At 43.3% G+C, this 22,069-nt stretch overlaps 1 protein-coding gene across 2 annotated transcripts in view; it reads right to left on the minus strand.

Annotated features, from left to right (window-relative positions):
- Positions 1–1,322: 1,322 nt before the first annotated feature.
- Positions 1,323–22,069, minus strand: part of LOC137438977 (ras-related protein Rap-2c) — a 41,341-nt gene continuing 20,594 nt past the window's right edge. For both annotated transcript variants that reach the window (XM_068134498.2, XM_068134499.2), the window contains exons 2-4: positions 21,093–21,463; positions 5,941–6,227; positions 1,323–2,432 (exon numbers count right to left, since the gene is read on the minus strand). In XM_068134498.2, coding sequence (XP_067990599.1) covers positions 5,943–6,227; positions 21,093–21,365 — 558 coding nt within the window. In that variant the 5' untranslated portion in view covers positions 21,366–21,463 and the 3' untranslated portion in view covers positions 1,323–2,432; positions 5,941–5,942. The remainder of the gene's footprint in view (positions 2,433–5,940; positions 6,228–21,092; positions 21,464–22,069) is intronic.

Here is a 22,069-nt window from a genome sequence, read left to right on the forward strand (position 1 = left end):
CCCTTCAATACCCATTTTTATGCTTTCTGATAGAAATTAACATGTCTTATACACATATGTGCCCCACTATTTTACGGGCTAGGTTTGCTATACGCATACTGTGATCCTTCTTGCTTTTATATGAGTATTTGGGCAGTTTTTGGTTTTATAGTTTACGAACGCGTAAAGTAGTTATTTCATATGCAGCCTGTGACTACCGGTTGTATCATTGCTGAAAGTGCAGCTGTGCCGCTGATGCAGTGCCCCTGTTCTCAGAAAGCTGGTACTCATTTTGCCGATAGCTCAGAGTGGAGCGCATATCTAGCAACTACATTAAAGTAATACAATAGGTATAGATCAAGCCAGGATGTTGTCATGAGACACCTGTTGTGCTTGTTTTTGGATAGTATGTAATCAAGTTAGAAATAGAATGTAGGCTACCCTGTTTTTTGTTTTACTATTTGCACGACCTGGATCACGAGTTGGCCGACAAGATTGTCTTGAGGCATGCACACTCGTCTTTGAGTTGTGTGTGTATCCTGGTTTCAAATGTCGATCCGGCTACAAATCCAAATCCGGCTACAAATCCAACAGTCATCTTGGTGTTTCACTGGGAGGAAGAGGCATCAATATGCGCACCATCCATTGGATGGACGTTTACCAAGACCAAGACCAAGACCAAGATGCCCAAGATGAAGACCAAGACCAAGATGAAGTCTCTGTCCGTACTGGTCGTTGGGTTGGTGGATATTTTTTGTGACCCCACGATGTCTTTTGTGATGGGTAGGCATGTTATCTTCGACACCCTCAACAAATTACAACTACCTGTTCGATTGAGCAAGGGCACTGTATCGACAGGTATTTCCCAGGAATGCGAGGAAGTCGTTACAGGATCCAAAGTACACCTTTTTGGGAATCTGCCGCTCAAGCATAAATGGAAAAATTAACGAATGACAAAAGCACATCTCGCATCGATGGTTTAGCATTCCCATCCCAGCACACAGCGCACAAAATCCTGGGATCCCAAGTTTAAAGCCCATTTACCGTGTCCATTCGTCTACTCGTGTCCTTGTTTCGTGATATACAGGAGGACACACCCTTCCCAGCAGAGGGCGAGCTCAATGCCATTGGAAAAGTAATGTGTTTGGCACTCAACCTTTTTGAAGAAATGAGGAAAAACAAAAACAAACACCTTTTGACTTGTCACATCAATTGGCAGGTTCACCTTACACCCATCGTAATATTAGTTTAGCTCTGGAACCTTCACCTGTACCTCGAACCCACACAGCAACACGACATCAACTGCACATCACAAAAACATGTTCACTAACTGGTAGAGGAAGTGGAAATAATTACAATTTTATTCATCTTTTTGCAACAACATACTAAATCTGGTGGACCCTCCACTGTCTGTTGGTGATATGGCACTTGGAAAAAAAAAAACTGTATTAAAACTCCTTTAATCAAGTTTACATCATATCACATTACGACTAACATGCAATGAGGCAAAATATGGGGGAAATAATAAAATAAAAGATGAGCAAACAGCATTTGCATAAAAAGCACCCACCCCGGAAACACTTCGTCGAATAGAAGATAAAAATTGCGAGGAACGATGCACGAGGGCAACTCTGCTTACGGGATTAGCGGGTTCCATATTCACCACAACACTTACCCAGCAGTCTCGTTGCGATCCGATGGCCAGAGGAGCAAAGTACAAAGAGGAATATGAAGAATATGCACAGAGGGGTAGCAAACATTGTACCTGTATCATTTACGGAATGTAAGTTGCGGCAAAAAGAAACAAACAACGAAACGACTCATTAATCGTTTACTCCTAGGCTTAACACTGAGCTTGGCATGGCGGGGACGACGCCGGGAGCACGACCAACGTGACCGTGCAAACTTTGGGGGATCTCCAGCAGGTCTCCGACACGAGCCCTCCGGGCTCCGTTAGCCGGGCCTCGAGCCGCATCCTCTTGGGAGGTGCGATAATGTCGGCCTCACAAAAAAAAAAAAAAAACCAGACAGGAGGGGGATTAAGGGCATAAGGGAGGAAGGAAACAAGGAGAGGGCAGATGTGGGTTAGTGGAGAGACTTCACGGTGGGAGAGGAAGAGTGGGTCGAGTGGTAGCAGCGTCCGGAGGTCGGCGAGAAAAGGGGAAGCTTCATCTACAGCAACTAGTCCCCAAAGACCACCACAGCACGGTGCACATTGAAAAGAGCAGGAAAGAAAGAATCTAACGATAATAAAGATGCCGTAGCTTCAGACAACAGAGCAGCCGCACTCCCTAATGTCCTAAAGCTCGACGTTCCGCTCTGCGAGAACCACAAACAGAGAAGACGGTTTTTAAAAGTCACAGTTTACAAGGCAGTCCTGATTGCAACAAATTCTCCCGCCGTCCTGGTGCTTCGGGTTTCGATCTCCTGTGCCATTTTTGGTTCCTGCAAACCTGGAACGAGGAACGTAAAGAAGAGTGAGCGTAGCAATCGGCACCGACTTGTTTCCATTAAATAAACAACCTCTGTAGTTAACGGGGAGTGCAGTTTGCTCGACTACAATGCCACCATGGAAAAGGAAAATGGATCAAAAACAGGAAGTGGTGGCTGCTAGCAAAAAAACACCATGTCAGGAACAACTACTGCAAACAAATCTATCCAAGTTTAAATTATCTGGCAAGAACCGAAACGGCTTTAAATAAAGGCTGCTCCATGCAGAGAAACTTGAAGGGAGATGTTGGGTTAAACTTTGGTCACCATCACTTCATTATATAAGGAAAGGAAAGCTGAAGCAGCCAGGGGAGAAGAGGGTGGTGCGTTGGGAAGGGAGTGGGGGCAGAGGGCCAGGGAACAAAGGGAAGACGGTGTTAGAGAAATGGTGAAGGGTTTGCAGGAAACCAAAACGCTTTGAGAGATTAAGGGAAATAAAATGAAGGGGACGGAGGGACACCGATGGAGACAAAAATCCAGCTGAAGAAGAAGTTCGTGTTTATTGCTGAGACCAAGGATCCAACGTCGCTTGCCATGTAATTCCCACCAAAAGCGGCCATGCTTGCTCTCGCATGCTTTCGACAATGACGATGTGCATTCTAGACTAGATAGGCCAAGTTATACATAATCGCTGCTCCGAAGAAGAGTAAAACATTACACACCGCTCGATACTCATCAGAGGATGAAATTGCTTTACATTGCGTAATGTACATTATTATTATTAGCATGTCGAAACATCAGGCTACAGCAATCCAGCGCAACTTACATTTAACAAGACATTTTAAAATTGCCTTACCGGGGCATACGAGGAAAAATAATTAAATAACATCGAGTAGCCTCGCGTTTCAGATTTACTAAAATCCGACATTTCTGTGCCGGCGACACTCCGTGACGAGGAGGCAATGCGGATGATCAAAACGATTAAAAGAAGGTCATGTGGTATAGCTTTGCTGACTAGAATTTTATTAAACGTGACGGCACAATAATGGGAACGGGGAAGTAAACGAAGCAGATTTGTCCAGTGATACTGAAAAAAACCAGAGGTTTTGCAAATCAAGAGCAGAATAATATTTCCAATAATCTTTCTTTGGTACTACAGTGCTTTCAGAAAGTATTCACACCCCTCCATTTTTTTCCCACATTTTATTGTTATAAGATGAATTTAAAATGGATTAAATTGAGATTTTTGTCACTGATCTACACATAATACCCCATAATGTCAAAATGAAATTTTTATTTTTTACAAAATAATGATGAAAAGCTGGAAATATATTGAGTCAATAAGTATTCAACCCCTTTGGTATGACAATCCAAATTGAGCTCAGGTGCATCCAATTTCCTTTGATCATCCTTGAGATGTCTCTACAACTTGATTGGAGTCTACATGTGGCCAATGCAATTGATTGAACATGATTTAGAAAGAAACCTTTCTATATAAGGTCACACTCTTGGCAGTCAGTGCATGTTAGAGCTGAAACTCCACCATGAAGTCCAAGCAACTGTCTGTATAACTCGGAGATAGAATTGTGAGAGGGAAGGGTTTCAAACAATTTCTCGAGCGTTGAAAGTTCCCAAGAGCACACACAGTAAGCTCCATCATTAGGAAATGGAAAGCATAAGGAACTACCCAGACTTTTCCTAGAGCTGGCCATCCGAACAAACTGAGCAACCAGGCAAGAAGGAGAATGGTCACTGGTCAGGGTGGTGACCAAGAACCTAATGACCACTGACAGAACTACAGAGTTATTTGGCTGAAATGGGAGAATTTGCTGGAAGGACAACAGTCTCTGCAGCACTTTACAAATCTAGGCTTTATAGGGGAGTTTAATATGAACATTACAAAACTAATAATGTGTGACTTACAATATTAATACTATTACAAAATTACAAAACAATATTAATACTGATAATGGCCCACTTCCCCAAGGCGTTTTTCCTGCAGCGATAACGTGTATAAATAGCTTATAGTTATAATGGTGTTTCCATGGGATCAACGGCTTCTACAGGAAGTAAAACTATTATAAACCACAAACACGTATGCTTAACTTTTTAAACAGTTGCTAATGCTCTTTATAACACTATATGAAGAGATTTGGAGGAATCTCGACATCCGTGAAGTAAGGTTTACTTACAGAACTGAGCGAAGATCTACTGTACTCTATATAACCCACAAATGTTGGGTTAATAACATGGCCCTTTCTGCCGCTACCGTGGCATCTTTCGTAGTGAACTTTTGAAACTCGCTCCTGCTGTTTGATACGAGACTGAAAGGGAGAAGCTTGGGTTGTGCTCCTTTACCAAGCAGCTAGCTAGCGCTTGCCAAGCCAGCCGTTCCTTAACCGTTTGGAATGGAGTGCTTGCTCAAATGCTTAAACCACTTGACGATCTCTCCACAAGAAACTTGGTAAATGAACACACACCCAATGTTCTTGAGATCTGACCATAGATCGACTGTAATCTATATACCACAAAGAGGAATGACCCTTTTTTCCGCTTTTGACATAGGTGTACTAGTTGATGAAACTTGACACAAAACATTATGGAAGTGTTCCATGGAAATGATTATCTTTTGAGGATTGAACAAGGCTCACGAAGATATGACTTGCTGCATCCGACGTGGAGGACGAAGCTAGAACAGGGTCCGAGAAGGCAGCGACACCAAAGGTGAGGTTTCAGGACCATATTGGATGGCAGAGAAGGAAGGGTCATGATCTTCAATTATCGTCCGTTAATTCACCGTCCCACCACACGACTACTGGAGCCGGCTACAGGACGACCTTGACAAGCGTTTACATTCTTACCAACTGGAGAATGAGCTCAATGACACAAGACCGTGATTGTGATGAAGGGAACAAGAGTAAAATAAACCATGCTGTCGTGTCGAGTGGCACCATACTGAGGGGCAAAGAGACTCATCGTACCACTTTGGAGGCTTCAAACACCAGTGATATTGAGGCGTGACATCGGAATTTGACAGAACCATGAGGGTTTGAGAAGAGGAATGGACTATAAATAACTCTTACAATCATACATTCCATTAACTCACTTAATAGGACACAATTTGGATGGTTTGTCAATGACAGATTAATCTTGGTATTCATGTTTAAACCTGATTGGCTCCTTCCAATACATCAGCTGAACATAATTGAAACCATTCGAGGGTCGAGGCCATTTAAGGTCTAGTTACAAATGGTTCAACCTTTTCAGATAAAGAGATCAGGTGACTGAGGACAAAATAACCAACAGAGTGAAAGCAAGAAGAGATGTTTTAGTAGTTCAGAAAATTCCACGTAGGCCATCTAAAAACCACATCGCTATAAAGTTTCAAACACGGTTGCTATCTACAAAAAACATTTCAGACTATAATGTACACATGCACGTACGTACATACAGTACCTATGTGCAGCCATGCACTGTAAGGAATTGATCGATGGCAAATCGGACCTGCGTGGCATAATGCTAAACTCTCACCGTCACTGAAGCAGGCAATGACAACACTGTTCACGGTTTTCGGTCACGCCGATGTAGCTCATTTGCCGCACAATCTCGGCGAAAAGCTCGTCCACCCCTTGTCTCGTCTTCGCGGAAGCCTCGAGGAAGGGGCAGCCCCATTCGCGAGCCAGCGCCCGGCCCTCACCTTCCGAAACCTCCCGCTCCCCACCCGGCCCTGCCAGGTCCGCCTTGTTCCCGACCAGAACCAGTGGCACTCGGTCCTGTCGCTTTACGCGGCTGATTTGTTCTCGCAGGCCACGCACGTCCTGAAAAATAGAAGAACAAACCTCAGAGGTGAAATACTTCGAGGTCTCACGGCTCCACGCTTGCAGGTCGAAGGATACGCCAAACGGTGCCGTTCACAAAACTAGACGTCCAATGTCCGTGAGTTCGGTCATGCCTACCGAGTGCAAGTGCACAACACAAATTAAACAACATTTTCACTTTTGTCAAATTTTAAGTCCAGAGGACTAATCAAATTCCTTTGCCCATTCAGTATATTTACCTCATAACAACAAACTTAGCGATTCGGCAAACATCAAATCATTCACTTCCATCCAGAGCATGTGGATGGCTGCATCACAATTGAAAATCGTAGAAATTAGTGGAAGTCTCTGTGATGGGAATACAAAAGATAAATAAACAAAAGTATTTCTCCAGCTTGAGGGGATGGCAGCAATGTTTAATGTCCGAATAAAATGTCCAGGTAGAAGATTCCAATCATTTTGTTTTCAGTACATTATACTCTCTCTTAAAGGTCAACACTGCCTCAAGTAAGTCTCCCAGGTCGTTTTAATGGTTGGAGAGTGGAGACCTATTCACACATCCGTTGCCCTCAAGTTTGAAAGTTCCCATAGTTGAACCTCATCCTTCATCCAAACACTTTTGCTGTTTGAGTTGTGAAATGTCCTGGTGGTGGTTTATATGTAGCCTATGGCTGCTTAGCTGCATCATTTTCTGGGGGCGTGGTTGTGCCACAGAAGCAATGCCCCCATTACCAGTCAGCTGACACTCATTTTGCTGACCTCAGAAGGATGACAGGCTCAGCCAACCCACCTGGTGTTTATTCAATGGCATGATCGGGGCTCAGAATCAGGACCCTAAGATCTCATGCCAGCCACCTAAACCGTTAAGCCAAAACCAGGCTGTGAAATGTCCTAAAGCAGCAAAATTGATTACCTGAGCTTCCCACTTCACATCTCTTCAAAACTACTCTTCAGCATTCCTGATAATCACAATTATTCCTTCATAATCCCGAGCGAGAAGCCATGGCCACCGCCTCCGATTTAAAAGTTGCGGAACGAACGGAGGACTTCTACTTTGCTACTTTGTTGTTTGTAATCAAGGGTTAAACGGTGAATCCAAGTTTCTCGATCCTATGTACATTGTACATCTCTGAAATATCTGTTCAGCAGATTTGCTGTAACAACCATCTCTTTTGGTTCCTCATCACTATTTTCCTGGGCCCCATCTTGCAGACGCCTTTTGAGATCGCTTTTCACGTTCTAGCAAGTAGCTGACCTCCAGACATTCAAAACATTTTCTCTTTATGAGGCAATTGTATGGTACCCAATGGATCATCTTTCATCCATTGTTTGCCTGTCTCCTACCCACACCCCCTCCTATTGGTGGGGGTTGGAAGGGAAGGGTAGAAAGGGATCGACAAGGTTTTCATGAAACCTTTCAATAACATGGCTGAGCAAAACCTGTAATGGTCTAAACCCACCATCAAAACATCCTGTTGAGCATCTTACTCTCACAATTAACCAACCCAATAAAAGCAAATAACAGAAGGCGCCCATATAGGAGTTATGCGACCCTCGGCCTTAACAAAAGCAACAAATTTTTATATCAAACTAGCTGAAAGCATCCGGCGTTGCCCGGGTTATTTTTGAATGAATTTACTACTATAATTCAGCTTTTACTCACGGCCGTAGACGATTGACTACTATAATGCAGCTCAGCTTTTAATTGTGAAATGGGCCCAGCTCGGCCGAGATGGGCCTCGACCGGCCCCGCCACCTAGCCTATAACCTTCCCGGGGCCTGCCCCGACATTTTTTGTATTTAGAGGTTTACTCCTATCTTTCACCGTTCAGGAGATTAGCTTGCGCAGACAAACAAACGAAAACTTTTTTATAATATAGAGAGATAGGGAGAAGAGATACAGGACGTCTGGTGATATTCAGTATCATTGCAGGAAAAAAGAAATTGGTGTTATCCTGACACTTAGTGTGATAACTTCAAAACAGATGCTCAATATTTTACTTGTGAGTCATCGATTTTGTTCTCTTATGGAACCCCATGTCGATCAACTTTTTACAATTAGCTACACGTACATACGTACGTGTAGCTAATCGTAAAAAGTACATACGTACGCACCTTAACCTAAAGTCTCCATGCTAATAACGTCAACGGTTTACTCATTTCCTCAGAGAAGAGTGCTTTGAAAAAGGATTACAGCGATCGGCTTTATCTGGCCTGTTCTAGTAGAAGCATCTTGGATGTCAACATGAAAATTGTAAATATCCATAAGCTCCATTCTGCAAATATCTGAAATATTTTGAGAACGAGGTAAGGTGTGTTCCATTGGAGTGACGGGTGTTTTCAACGACGCAAGGCATTTTCAAAAAACGAGTGCAAATATCTTAAACATCGAAATAGCAATGCAGCCAAAATCAGGTGTGCAAAGGGATTAAAAATAATAAATAATAAAACATACCTCGAGACACCAACTGTGTCAGAAGCAACAATTGGTCTATTATACAACCTACAGCATGTAATAACAGGTGCAGACAGTGCGGAGAGCCATTCACCCTTGTAAGCATCTCCATGGAAAAATCAATTTGACAGGTATAAGCAAAACGGTGAGAAAATGAACGATTCACTTTTGAATTCACCAAACAGGTGATGTTGATTGAATGATGTACATGACATGTCACTTAGCTGGGCTGGTCCCTTCCCTTTGGAACAATCAAGATCAAAACATATATGGTTATTCCAAGATTAGAGTCAATACAGTAGGTGTGGGTAGTGGGGGTTGAGACAGGATGGGAAGGGGGTTTTTGGAGGCCTTTTCACCAGACTTTTCCAGAGGCAAAATCTCAATCAGAAATAACTTTCAGAGATCTGCTGAATGCTGCACAAGTTAAACAGAAACTTACTTCCTCTGCCGCTTTCTCGGTCCTCTTTCAAACCACAGAAATAAAAATACGAAAGAAGTTAACGGAACTGCACAGCGAAATAACGCAAAACTACAGGGAGCGATTGCACCCTGTAGTAGCACAATGAATGAATGAATGAACAAATTAAATATGGATTGTGAAGAGGGTTTCAATCAAAGTATTGGTTTTCCACTCTGGAAGCTTTCATTATGAAGGGAACGAGCTGATTTTTAAGTAAAAATAGAATAACTATGCTGATGGTATATTTCCACCTTCAGGCCAAGTGTACCAATAATAATGCCCAGTCTGTGTGCAGGAGGGAGAACAAAGCCAAAAGAGAGCAAGACAAAGGTTTATAAAAGCCAGGGGGAGGCATGAGGGAAAGAGGTGGAGTGGGGGGTGGGGCAGGAAGGCAGCTCGGGTGGCGTTAAGAGCTTACAGCAGTGCCACCGCAGCGGAATTCCAACTGCGACTGGAATGCAGCTCAGAGGGTCCACAAGCAAGGCCGGCTGCGAGAGGAGCACGAGGCAGGCCGCAGCTTGCTGGCGGAGATACGCAAGTACACGTACACAGCAGCGATTGTACAACCACTCAAAATGTACGGACAGCAAGAACAAAACTAGTAGAGCCACCCTTTGGAGTGGTGGACCGGGTGAGTTGGCCACCGGTTGAAACAAGCACATACACAGGTATTACATTCAACTTGGATGACTCACAATGGTTAAGGAAGAAAACTATAGATGGACAAGTCATCCAGCTTTATTTATATGATAATTAAAACTGCCTTTCCTCCAATAGTTTGTCACATGTTGAACAATCCAACCACTTGCACTAGCAAACCACCAGGCAGCCTTTTCTTCCCATCACCTCGAGAAAGAACATTGCAGCGAATCGGGTTCATCCGATAAATAGCAACATGCACACCAAAAATAATTTTGCAGCCACAGGTACGTTCCGGTTACCCGGTTAGAGTGCCGCAGGTCATGTCAATGTGAACGCAACCACCAGTTAAAGTCCACGCCACCAGAGTATGTTCCCAGGCCTATTTGCCAAGTTGCACTGCTTGTGGAGTGGCAGAATTAACCGGGTTCCACACCGATAGATGCCCGTGCCTCTCTTCAATTCGCCCGAGCGAACCGTAAAGTCACACGACACAGTGAGTGGTTTTGAACCGCACCCCAACTGTCTTAAAACCAGCCTAAACCACCAAACGAAGCAGCAAGGCCAAGCGGCATTCACCGAGACCAGGTATATTTATTAACTAGCAAATGACACTGGTAAACGAAACAAGAATGAAGGAAGGCACAAAAATAAAAGATGCAACTAACAATAAAATAACCCCTTATCCCCTACCGATACTGGCCCACAATGTGATTCAACGAACGGGATTCCTTATTTATCCTGACTATATCTCACTCAGTCCATCAGACACACAACAGCAGATTAACATGGAGAAATGACAAAGACAATAAAGACTGCCACAAGACGTCTCAATCCTGGCAGACGGTTGGACAGTCGTCCCATGTTTCTGGCCGAGGAGAGCGAGAAAGACGCGGTTTTTCCTTTAATCCAATATCGCTGCCATACCACCTATGGTGTCAGTGTTATCAATAAAACATTCCCCATGAGGAGTCCCTCCTATCTTTAAAGTTTCATATCGATCGGACAAGTGGTTGCAGAGAAAATATATAGATGTGGACACACGCAGCACACTTTGGCACACCTGAAGTCCTATACACCGACAAGGCCTTCATCTGCAGCTTCATGGAGTACTGCTATCACATCTGGGCTGGCTCTCCTGGCTCACACCTTGCTTAGCTTGATACCATGGAAACCAAGGCCCTCAAGATCATTGGAATCCCCAACAATGAAGCCGAGTCTATAGGCTGATCACTTTGGCCTCACAGACAGGTTGGTGGTCTCTCTGTCTTCTACTACCTCCTTTCTGGTCTTGCACCCTCTGCTCTTTCCATGCTTTGTACCCCCCACTCCCTCCTCCCCAAGTTTATACAGTGCTCACATGGTCAACCATCACCCCATTTTGGTGAAACTACTCAATTGTTCCTCTTTTCCCCCCACCTGTGGAAGCAACTTCCACATTCACTTTAATCTCATTCAGCCCTGCAGGTCTTCAAGATAGGTGTTCACCACCATCTCAGATCATCCCCAAACCAAAACCATGATATTTTCTACCCTCGGTAACTCCCCCCTCACCTCACTCCAATCCCTCCTTCCAAATTTCCAGTTTTCTCTCCTTGGAGTTTCCTTCTGTATCCATCTTGTCCACCACATGCATTCTCTCCAGCCCGCATTGCTCCTCACACCTGTCGTTTGTCCACCACCTCCCTCTACCTTGGCCTTCATCTCTCTGCTGTTAGCGTTTCCCCCCCTCTCTCTGGATTTCCCTTTGTCCAGTTACATCCCGAGACATTGAGTGTACTCGTACGAGCTCTTCCACGAGCCTCGACTATGTATACAAAACAACGAAACAAAGAAAAAGAAAAACCACACGCACACGTCTTGAAACCCCTTTGGGGATAGACGAAAATTCAAGAACAAAGCTGGAGATTTGAAGACGATTTATCTTTTGGACAACACAGACAACTTGGCTTGCATGAGGTCCCAGTCTTATTCAACCACCAGGCGTTGCAAACAATCTTTTTTTTCTCAACCAAGCTCACACCCAACCTCCAAGTGCTTCACATCACATCCGAGTCTCACTGCACTGTGCGTTTTACACCCTTTTAAAAACCTGTGGTTTCGAGCAATTTCAATCATATTCTTCTTTTTTTGCACGTCATCTTCATTCAACCGACGTTTCGATTCGATTTGCCCACATTCAGACCCGTCACTAGGTCAATACCCGACTTTTTAATGACGCTATTAGAACAAGCAGATTCTCATGAGACTTGCTTTGTAATTATCCATGATTTTTAAAATCTAAGATTTGTTAGTCATTGTGAAAAGCATGCAGAGGCAGGTAGTAAAGGAAAGCACCATAATCCCAAAGGTAAGAAACAACAACTTGGATTAAAAATAACCTTGGAGTGTTCTTTATATATTCTACCCAGAATAAAGGCGAGCAGTTAAGAGATCCGTGTTTCCAAGATGGATGCAAGATCAGCGATCACATCTTTCAGAGCTCGGGATTGCAGTATATCCACATACAGGTAAAGATGCATAATGCGGACGGTCAGTGTCAAGCACAATAGAAAGACACTGGGAGTGTGCCAAGGATGTGCAGGTAAATCATGCTAGGGCAGACGGGACAGAAGTATGCAGGTGTCCATAAATTCCTTGTGCAACCTTGAATTTTAATAACTTTTGATGTATACCTGATGGAAACAAATATAAATGGTACATGAAAGCATAATTCATAAATACAAAGTCGACGATGTTAAGAATAGATATTTGCGTGAGGATACATGCTGGTGAAAGGGATCTCTTCCGGTGCCTAAGTTCCCCCTATAAACAAGCGTCCTTCACCGGGACAGAAAAACATGACCATCGACTTCACGTGCCAGTACACTCGTCCCTTCCATTTGGTTTCCTCTCAGAAACCTTTTAACCTTGCCCGTAAAAACAGTCGAGACGACCCGCGAGTGAGCAGTTCCTCTCTACCAAAATGCTGCTTTCGCAGTCTGTCAAGGAAGGAAGCAGAGCTGACGATAAACATTGCAAAGCAAAAACGACCACATTCCCAAAATTTCAACATCATCATAAAACAACAACATTTTATTATTTTTACACAAAGACACCTGCTGGAGAGTCCACCCCTTCCTTCCATCTTTGCACTTACACCTATGATTCACACTCCAACATTTATCGAGGGACCATGCAGTTGAAGACTTGTGTGGTCTGCACAAGAATGGGCTGGATCCTGGGAGCATGCCAAGGATGTGCAGGGAGATCATGCAAGGATAGATGGAACAGAGGTATACAGGGTGTCCATAATGTCCTTGTGCAACCTTTAACTTTTATACAACTTATGATGTACACAATCTAGAAACCTCCAGGTCTTCATGACAGCTGTTCACCACCATCTCAGAACGTCCCAAATCCAAAACGATGATCTTTTCTACCCTTGTTAACCTCACCCAAATCCATCATATTTAGCAGTTTTTCCTCCTTGGAGTTTGCTTCTCCAGGCATGAACGTTTTACATCTTGTTTTTATCTTTTACGTCCTGCTCCGTTCAGTGTGCTGGCTCTTCCATGAGCCTCAACTGTGTATACAAAAAACAACAACAATCAATGGTACATGAAAGCATTATTACCTCCGCCACCGAAGGTGGATGGACATTATGTTTTCACTCCTGTCTGTCTGTCAGCAAGATATCTCAAAAAGTTTTGGACAGATTCAGACAAAATTTGGCAGAGAGGTAGGGTATGTGACAAGGATGAATAGATTAGATCTTGGTGAAGATCTGAATATGGATAAGGATACGAGAATTATATAATTCTAAGTGATTCTTCACCATTGAGAGATCGGGTGAAAAGCTATATACAACATGATATTTAAAAAATTTATGGACGAGTTCTGACTAAACTTGGTGGACGAGTTGGTTAGGTGACAAGAACAAGCCGATTAGATTTTGATTCAGGTCTGAATCCAGATCCGGCCCATCAGTGGATACAAAAGAAACTGTTCAGCCTGGTGGAGGTATGCACTCTACCGAGTGCCGTTCTAGTCCATCAAGTTTCAACTTGATACAGTTCAAGTTTTAGGGGTCAAGATAACCACCATCTTTGGTAATACGGTACAGTACATCATTCAATCCGATTTTCGAAATTTTTGAAAACATTTTCCAGTTTCTGCTGAGTAATCTCATGAATTGTATTTGTGATCGTCGCCGTTCATCCAAAGAAGGTGTTTTTGATGAGTAAACAGTTCCACATAGCCCCTTAAAATGTAGTCCAATGGAGACAGAAGGAGGTGGCCAAACAATGGGTGGCCAATATTGCTACATACTCAAGAAATTTGGATTGGAGATCAAAAGATGAATGACGCAAGAGTACAGAAGTTCAGCTTTTATTTATTGGTATTTCTATTCATATACATTTTACCATTGTAGAACGATTAATTTTTATGTTCAGTGCCCCCCACCCACCATTTTAGGTGGGCGGTACCTCTGGCTACGGCTTCCTCTCCACTCCCACCTTGTGTTCATATGTGTTGTGTACCGTCCTCCAAACAGTGATGATGCCATTTACATTTCCATGTCTGACAACATGGACAAACTTCTATCCACTCATCCCAACTCTCTCTCTTCCTCATATGTGGCGATTTCAACTGTCATCATGCCAGCTGCCTGGATGTGGGTTCCTCTCACACCAGCCATGGCACCTCAGCAAACGACTTCTCCGATTCACTGGGACCGACACAATCTGTCAATTTCCCGACCTGGATCTCAGTCAATGGAGTATCTTCTCTTCTAGACTTGGTAATGACAAACTTCCCTGCAAATGTCTGCTGCTCTTCTTCTGCTCCAATCGGTTCTTCTGATCATTTGCTTGTTAAAGTGGACATCTCTCTGGCCATTTTCACAGAGCCTCCTCAGTGCCGACGAGTCTGGCATTTCACTCAGGCTGACTGGCACGGTCTTCAAGCAACCATCAATCATCTGGACTAGTCCCCCATCTCTACTGCCTCTGACATCAACTCTTCCTGGGAATTCTTCCAAAGTAAACTGCTCTCTCTCTCATGCACAGATTTATCCCGTCTTCTCTTTAGTCGTCATATCCTTCCTCCCGTCCATGGTACACTGAAGCTTGTAGTGAGGCAGTTGCCATGAAACAACTTGCCTTCACTTCAAAGAAGGCTAATTGTACACCGCACCTTTCCTATGCCATCTCCAGGCATTGCAAATCGTCATTGCTGGGCACCGAAGGGGGCTCGGCAGTGACGCACGCTGAAAGGGAGTACTCAGTTTTGACTCTGGTTGTTTGTTTGTTTGTTTGTTTTCTTCCTTGTTTGTTTGTTTGTTTGTCCGGGCGATATCTCAGCCATCCTTTGTTAGGAAGCTGAAATTTCGGCACAATAGTGAGCAAGTCCTTTGTCAAAAACGGTATTTTTTGTTTTTTGATTAATCATTTAATTGAGGAGTTATTTAATTATTAGCGATTAATTAAGTACTTATTTAATTAATTAAATTTCCTTTCTCTTCTGACCATTAACTCAGGCACCTTTTGAGTTAGGAAGCTGATATTTGGACATGCCAATGAAAGGGGGATTTGGCTCCAAAGGCTCTTTTTGATTTATTAATTAATCAATTAATCGATTAATTATTTAATTATTCGATCAATGACTAAAATTTTTTTTTTTTTAAGTTAGATTCTGATGAAATGGTGGTGGTTTATGTGTTCTCTGACCGAATTGATTAATAATTTAATTTTTTTATGATTATCATTTGTTTATTTTCATTATTAATCATTTATTTATTTTCTTTCTCATTTGGCCAATATCTCAGGCACCTTTTGAGCTCGGAAGCTAATATTTGGACATGACAGTGACCAAGTGATGTGGCTATCAAGGATATTTTTGATTTATTGATTAATCATTTAATCGATTAATTATTTATTGATTAATTGATTAATTTATTGATTAATCAATTAATTTTTTTATTTTTTATTGTTGACTTATTTCATTAAATTTCTAAAAGATACATCTTCGGATGAAGCACAAGTGGTTTAGTTATGCTATTAGCCAATTGATTAAGAAAATATTTTGTGATAATCTTTTATTGATTTTAATTATACAATTAATCAAGCAATTGGCGTACACCTCTCCCTCCCAATGCAGCCTCTATGAGGTCCACTGCGGTATTGCCGGGCGCCAGAGGCGCCCCGGCAATGCCGCGCTGTAGGATATTTAATTATTTGGCATGGGGGCGGTGTACTTTGAATGTATCTGTACTTGTCTCAGTTCCTTTCACAAAGCTCGGAACAAGTGTGTGTCTACCCTCAGGAGAGCCAGGAAACAATATCTCTCTACTCTCAAGACTCAACTCGCAAGCCTGTGTTACGGATTCGTCACTTCCGTTGTTGTGGTTTTCATCTGCTGTAAACATTTATGGTTCCATGTACTATTGTTATCGTTTAAGTGAAATAGAGATTACTATTTTCAAAAGGTAAAAACAGTTAGTTTTAAATGAAACCGGAACCGGACGACGACGAAGAGGAAGAAGAAGAGAAAAAAAGTGGGTCGGAGAAGGAGCCGAGCTGTTTGGAGGTCTGGAGCAAACGTTGGCGAACGAGGGTCACGAGTGAACTTTGGGTTTCCCGGGAAAGGGATTCCTGCGACAGAGTTGTCATCGCTGTGACAGATAAACCTGCGTGACAGGTTTTGCGGTCGATTTTGAAGAGAATCGTTGGAGTGCCATTACGTCTCGAGAACGGGCCGTTGGCCATTTTGACTCGCGCCCAATTTTCGCATCGCTCCAGGTTTTTCACGTCGCTTCAACCATTTTCACCACATCCAGACGTTAATCTGGTGTGTGTGTGAAACGTGGATTTTGAATGGGAAATTGCGGTTCGCCGAGTGGGAGCCGTTGAACGTCCGTACGAGGAGGTGTGATTTTTCCCCGTCGCTTCGGGAGGGTGCCTTCGCCCATCTTTGGCAGTGTGACTGTCAACCGAGCGGGATTCTGGTCTCGATACAACATCGTTCTGACGATCGCTTCAACATCGACTTTGGCTTGATGCCGGGATAGAGACATTGGGAATGTTCTTTTCGCTCACTTGGAGCACAGCGAGTTACATTGTGCGAAACTGATGGTACCATCATAGGAATGATATATTGGTTGTACAATTGATTAATATTGTTATTGCTGTTATTCTTGTGTGACCTTAATACAATACTTGTTTGTTGGTAGCAATTGGTGTGGTTTCACCATTGATTTTTGACACACAGAATAACACATCTTTCTGCCGTGACTGCTCTCGGGGCTCGGAGAAACACCGTGACCAGGGTTTGGGGAGGAGCACGTAACACCTGTCTCCCTCCTCCAAATCCTGGTGGCATCTGGTCAAATATGTTTCTGTTTGTTCCCCCTCCATCCCCTCCCTTACCTCAAACGGCTACACAGCTGACACCGCACGTGAAAAAGCCGAATGCCTCAACTCTTTGTTTGCCTCAATATCGTGCGTCCCGATCCCATCTCTCTCTGTACCCACCTTACCCAGTCGAACCCAGCTGCACCTGGACTCTGTGTCCTACGCTCCTGCCAAGGTGGATAAGTTTTTGTCAAACCTCGACTCTGATTCTGCAACTGGACCAGGCGGCATCAGCCCACGGGTCCTTAAATCCTGCTCTGCCGCTCTATGCACCCTCTCTCTGTTCTCTTCACCCTCTCTTTTGCTCAAGGTCATCTGCCAGCATCTTGGAAATCAGCCAACATTACCGCTTTACACAAAAACGGTGCAAAAACAGATCCTTGCAACTACAGACCAATCAGTCTGCTCCCAATAATCAGCAAGGTCATAAAATCCTTCCTCTTCTCCAATGGCTTGATCTCGGATCATCAATTTGGATTCAGACCAGATCATTCTACTCTGGACATGCTGCTTCTGATGTTTCAACAATGGACGGAGGTCCTCAATGCCAAACAGGAAATCAGAGCTGTTTCCCTCGATATATCACGTGCCTTCGATACGGTCTGGCACCCCGCCCTGCTCACCAAACTCTCCTCCTATGGTATCCATGGAAATCTCCACGCCTGGCTTGCGGACTTCCTCTCTGGTCGTAGTCAACGTGTGGCCCTGAATGGATTTCTCTCATCTCCCCTTCCTGTTCAAGCTGGAGTTCCCCAAGGCAGTGTGCTGGGCCCTGTGCTTTTTCTGGTCTTCATCAATGATCTCTCCGCATCTCTGGAAAATCCTCTCTATGTCTTTGCTGATGACTCCACACTCTGCCGCTCCATTCCTCATCTCTCAGATCGGCAGTCTGCAGCCTCCTCACTCTCTGCAGACCTGGACAAACAAGTGGAACATTTCTTTCAATCCTGACACATCTCACACCCTAACTATGTCTCTCCGAAAAGACCGCCTGGACAACCCTCCCATCGACTTGCTGAACAATCCTCTTGAACAAGTTCTGTACCTCAAGCTTTTGGGTCTCACTATCTGCCATGATCTTTCTTGGGAAAACCACATTTCCAAGCTGGCCTCCAAAGCCAGTCGCCGACTGGGCATCCTCCGTCGTGCGAAGTCCTTCCTAGGCACACCTGAGCTCCTCACCACATACAAGGCTTTCGTCCACAGCTCAATGGAATACTGTTCTCCCCTATGGGCTGGTGCTCCTGCCTCACACCTAGCTCGGCTTCACGCTGTTGAATCCAAAGCTTTCAGAATCATTGAAATCTCCCGCGATGAAGCTATCTCTGAGGGCCTTTCACTCACTCACCACAGGCAGGTAGGTGGTCTTTCTGTCTTCTACCGACTCCTCTCCAGCCTTGCTCCCCCAGCTCTCTCTGTGCTCTGTCCCCCAAATATTCCTACAGGTCGCACAAGATCTGCCAGCAACCCTCTGATGGTTAAACTGCCGAAATCTCGGCTCTCTGCTCACCTTCACTCTTTCATTCCTCTTTTCTCCCGCCTCTGGAACAAACTCCCACACTCCCTTCAATCCCACTCCTCCCTCCAGGTCTTTAAAACAGCTGTTCACCACCATCTCTTATCTTCCCCCATCCAAAACCTTGATCTTTTCTACCCCCACTAATTCACCCCAGATCCACCTTGTTTGAAATTCGAACTTCTTTCCTGGAAGCCCTGGCAGTGTCCATATGTTTTATACCTCTCCCACCCCCCCCCTTCCCATGCCTCTCCCCAAAGCCCTCTCCCTCCCACAGTTCTCTCGATGTCCCTGCTCTCAAATGTTGTGTTTGTGTCCTTCGCCCTCTCTCCCCATCTTGTCTACCGCTCCCCTTATTTTTGTGTTTTATGTGTTGGTTTGTGTCGGTTTGACTTTTTGTGTGATTAATGTTAGCTCTTTCACGAGCCTCGATCTTGCATATAAAAAAATAATAATAATAATCATGATCTCTTCTTGTCCTTCTGGGCTTCTGTCACATTAGTGCAAAGTCAATAAGGTGCCATTTCTTAGATTTTGGGGGGTGTTGTCTTCTAGTGTATAATCTTCTAGCCAATGCAGGTGTTACAGATGGTTGCTTTGTTTAATGATGCAGTTCAAGAACCCTTTCCCAGCATCACACTTCACCAAAACCATGTGGACCTCTCATCCTCAAGACCCAACGCGAGTATTGAAGTCTTCCACCATTTTTTTTTAACGTTGAAGGCTCCAGTCATGGACTATATAGTCCTCATCGAGGCCAGGCCTTAAATAAAAGAACTGCATTTATAGAAAAGTGAAGAGAGCATAGTCTTAGAGTTTTTTAGGAAGTAATAAAAAATAAAAAATAAATAAAAAAATCTGCTTTTCGAAAAGGGGAAGATCACAAGTGTTTGGAACTACATGGGAGGTAAAGAGTTCCAGAGTTTAGCAGAAGAGGGGAAGAAACAAGCATCATAACCGCCCACCCTTGAGTTGTCAATGGCCACATAATAATCATGCAATGTAGTGGCTTGTTGAGCATTTTGTGGTCTCGCTAATGGCGGAGGTACACAAGCAGCAAGTTCTTGGGAGCAGTAACCGAAGTAATATCTGTATAAAAGAGAATCAACTTTGCAGTGTAATTTGAGCAGGTCGAGTTTTGAGGTCAGATTGGGAGAGTTGATACGTCGGATTACTTTGGATTCAATTTTTTGGCTGGCAATAGAGTACACCGACAACTTTTCAAGTAATTTCATGAGGCACTTCATGTGTACTTGAAGGTGGGTGACATCAGAGGCAGCTAAATTAGGCAATTGCAACCAAAAGTGCAAAGGCCTTACTTCCACTCATTAACCCGTACTCACTCAGCTGTATATACAACTGGAGCACACCTGCAGCACTCGCTCGTGTGGTAAGTACCCGCAATGTTGGAATACCCTTCCCTCGCTAAAACGCGAGAGGTACAGGTATAGCTGACTTTAAGAGGTTCTGTTGACTAATTCATTCACATTTGTTTTCCTTTTTTGTTTGTTTTCCTACAGAGCCTTGTAATACAGCCACAAAGGTAACTGAAAAAACTGACGATCTGTTTTAGTTAAGTCAGAAGTATCAAGTTGAGTTGGTCTGTGAGAATAATTGAGTTTCATTTCAGTGCCTCAATAAAATGGAATGAAAGTGGGGGAGGGGAGGGAGAAAGGGAGGGGTTTAAATTACAAATCGTCAACAATTGCCACTTAGATCTTTTTTTTTTTTTTTCGAAGCAATAACACACACACTAACAAATACACACACACACCTAGATTCATAGCTCACACACACCTTAACCAGAGTTACGGTTACGTTTATCCCAAAGAGCCGTATATTCTCTTGACAAAGTGCTCTCCCACCTCAAATTCTCCCCATCTGTTGCGAAGTTCCGCAGGCTCAACTTGTTATAATATACTCCTTGACTGTTGGTCATGATGCATTCAGTACTTGTAATTATAAAGAACCAAAATATCACTGTAAAAAGTTATTAGTGATTTATGGTGTGCTGAAGTATAGACAGTAAAGACCATCAATTATGTCGTTCCCAATTGACGGTCCGCAGTCATTTATCATGACCTCTGCCGGTCCAAAAAAGGTTAAGAACCATTGCTCTAAATGCTACGAGTCAATCGAGGATGCAGCATGTATCATTTTAATGTCTATCTCTACAGGGTGACTCAGACAGGGTAAGAATTGAAACACTGACCTCCCAGCAGAGGCTTTACCCATAATGCCAGAGAGTCTGGTCAAAATCAATTGTTAGAGTTGAAAACAATAGCAATTCATAAATACAATTGACTGCTATTTGCTCATTTGTGGATCCAGAAAAAAGCAAGAATGAAACAAATAAAGCAGATGGAAGCTTTAGCAAAAGACGACTGAAAATGCATACCTGAAACGATTGATGATTGAGTAGACTGTACACCAAAACAAATCCCTGCCCGTTTTTTATGTAGAGGTCTCGCATGGAAGCAAACTGCTCAGTTCCTGCGGTGTCTAGGATCTCCAGGACAGAGGGTGAGCAATCCACTTCGATCTCTTTACGATAGAAATCCTCAATAGTGGGGTCGTAGCGCTCGAGAAAGGCTCCAGTCACAAACTGCACTGTTAGTGCAGACTTTCCAACCCCACCACTCCCCAGCACCACAACCTTGTACTCTCGCATGTTGTATGCTTCAAGTCCTACGAGAGGTGCCCACAACACTTGGATATCCTTTCACCTCAGTTTCGTTCCAGTCCTTTCTTTTGCTTCCTGGTCTCCACCTGATGGTCATGACACAAACAAGCAAAATACATTCTTGAAGTCTTTGAATGTACTTGTGGGAACCTACTTTGATCAGAATTTGCACTGGAGTTACATATGCATTGTAGCTATATGCAATACGTGTGGTTGGTTTATAAAATTAGACTGACATTGTACCAAGATTGCTGCTTCGCATGTACTTTTTACAATGCCCAGAACTCAGTATGCGGCACAATTTCACAAGTTAAAATTTGTGCACATTCGGAATCAGTAACATAGGGAACAGGAACAAAATAAAAAAGAGCAGCCAAACTGGTCTTAGTTCAACGTGCTTTGGTGCTGTGGCTACACATTCCAAAGGCAAATTCCTAAAAAAAGGAAATGCATTAATTGGTAATTTTCATGTGTGAAATTGAATGAAACAATTTAAAATGTCAAAATAATAATAATAATATTATTATTATTATTATTATTAATAAAAATAATATCGGCATCCCTGCATTATTTGGGAATGAAACAATTAAATTATTTTAAAAATATCAGCATCGCTACAACTCTTCAGGAATGAAACAATTAAATTATGAAAAATATCAGCATCCCTACAACTCTTTAGGAATTAAACAATT

This window comes from Myxine glutinosa, chromosome 13 (genome assembly GCF_964187855.1).
Source record: "Myxine glutinosa chromosome 13, kmMyxGlut1.1, whole genome shotgun sequence".
NCBI classification, from domain to species: Eukaryota; Metazoa; Chordata; class Myxini; order Myxiniformes; family Myxinidae; genus Myxine; species Myxine glutinosa.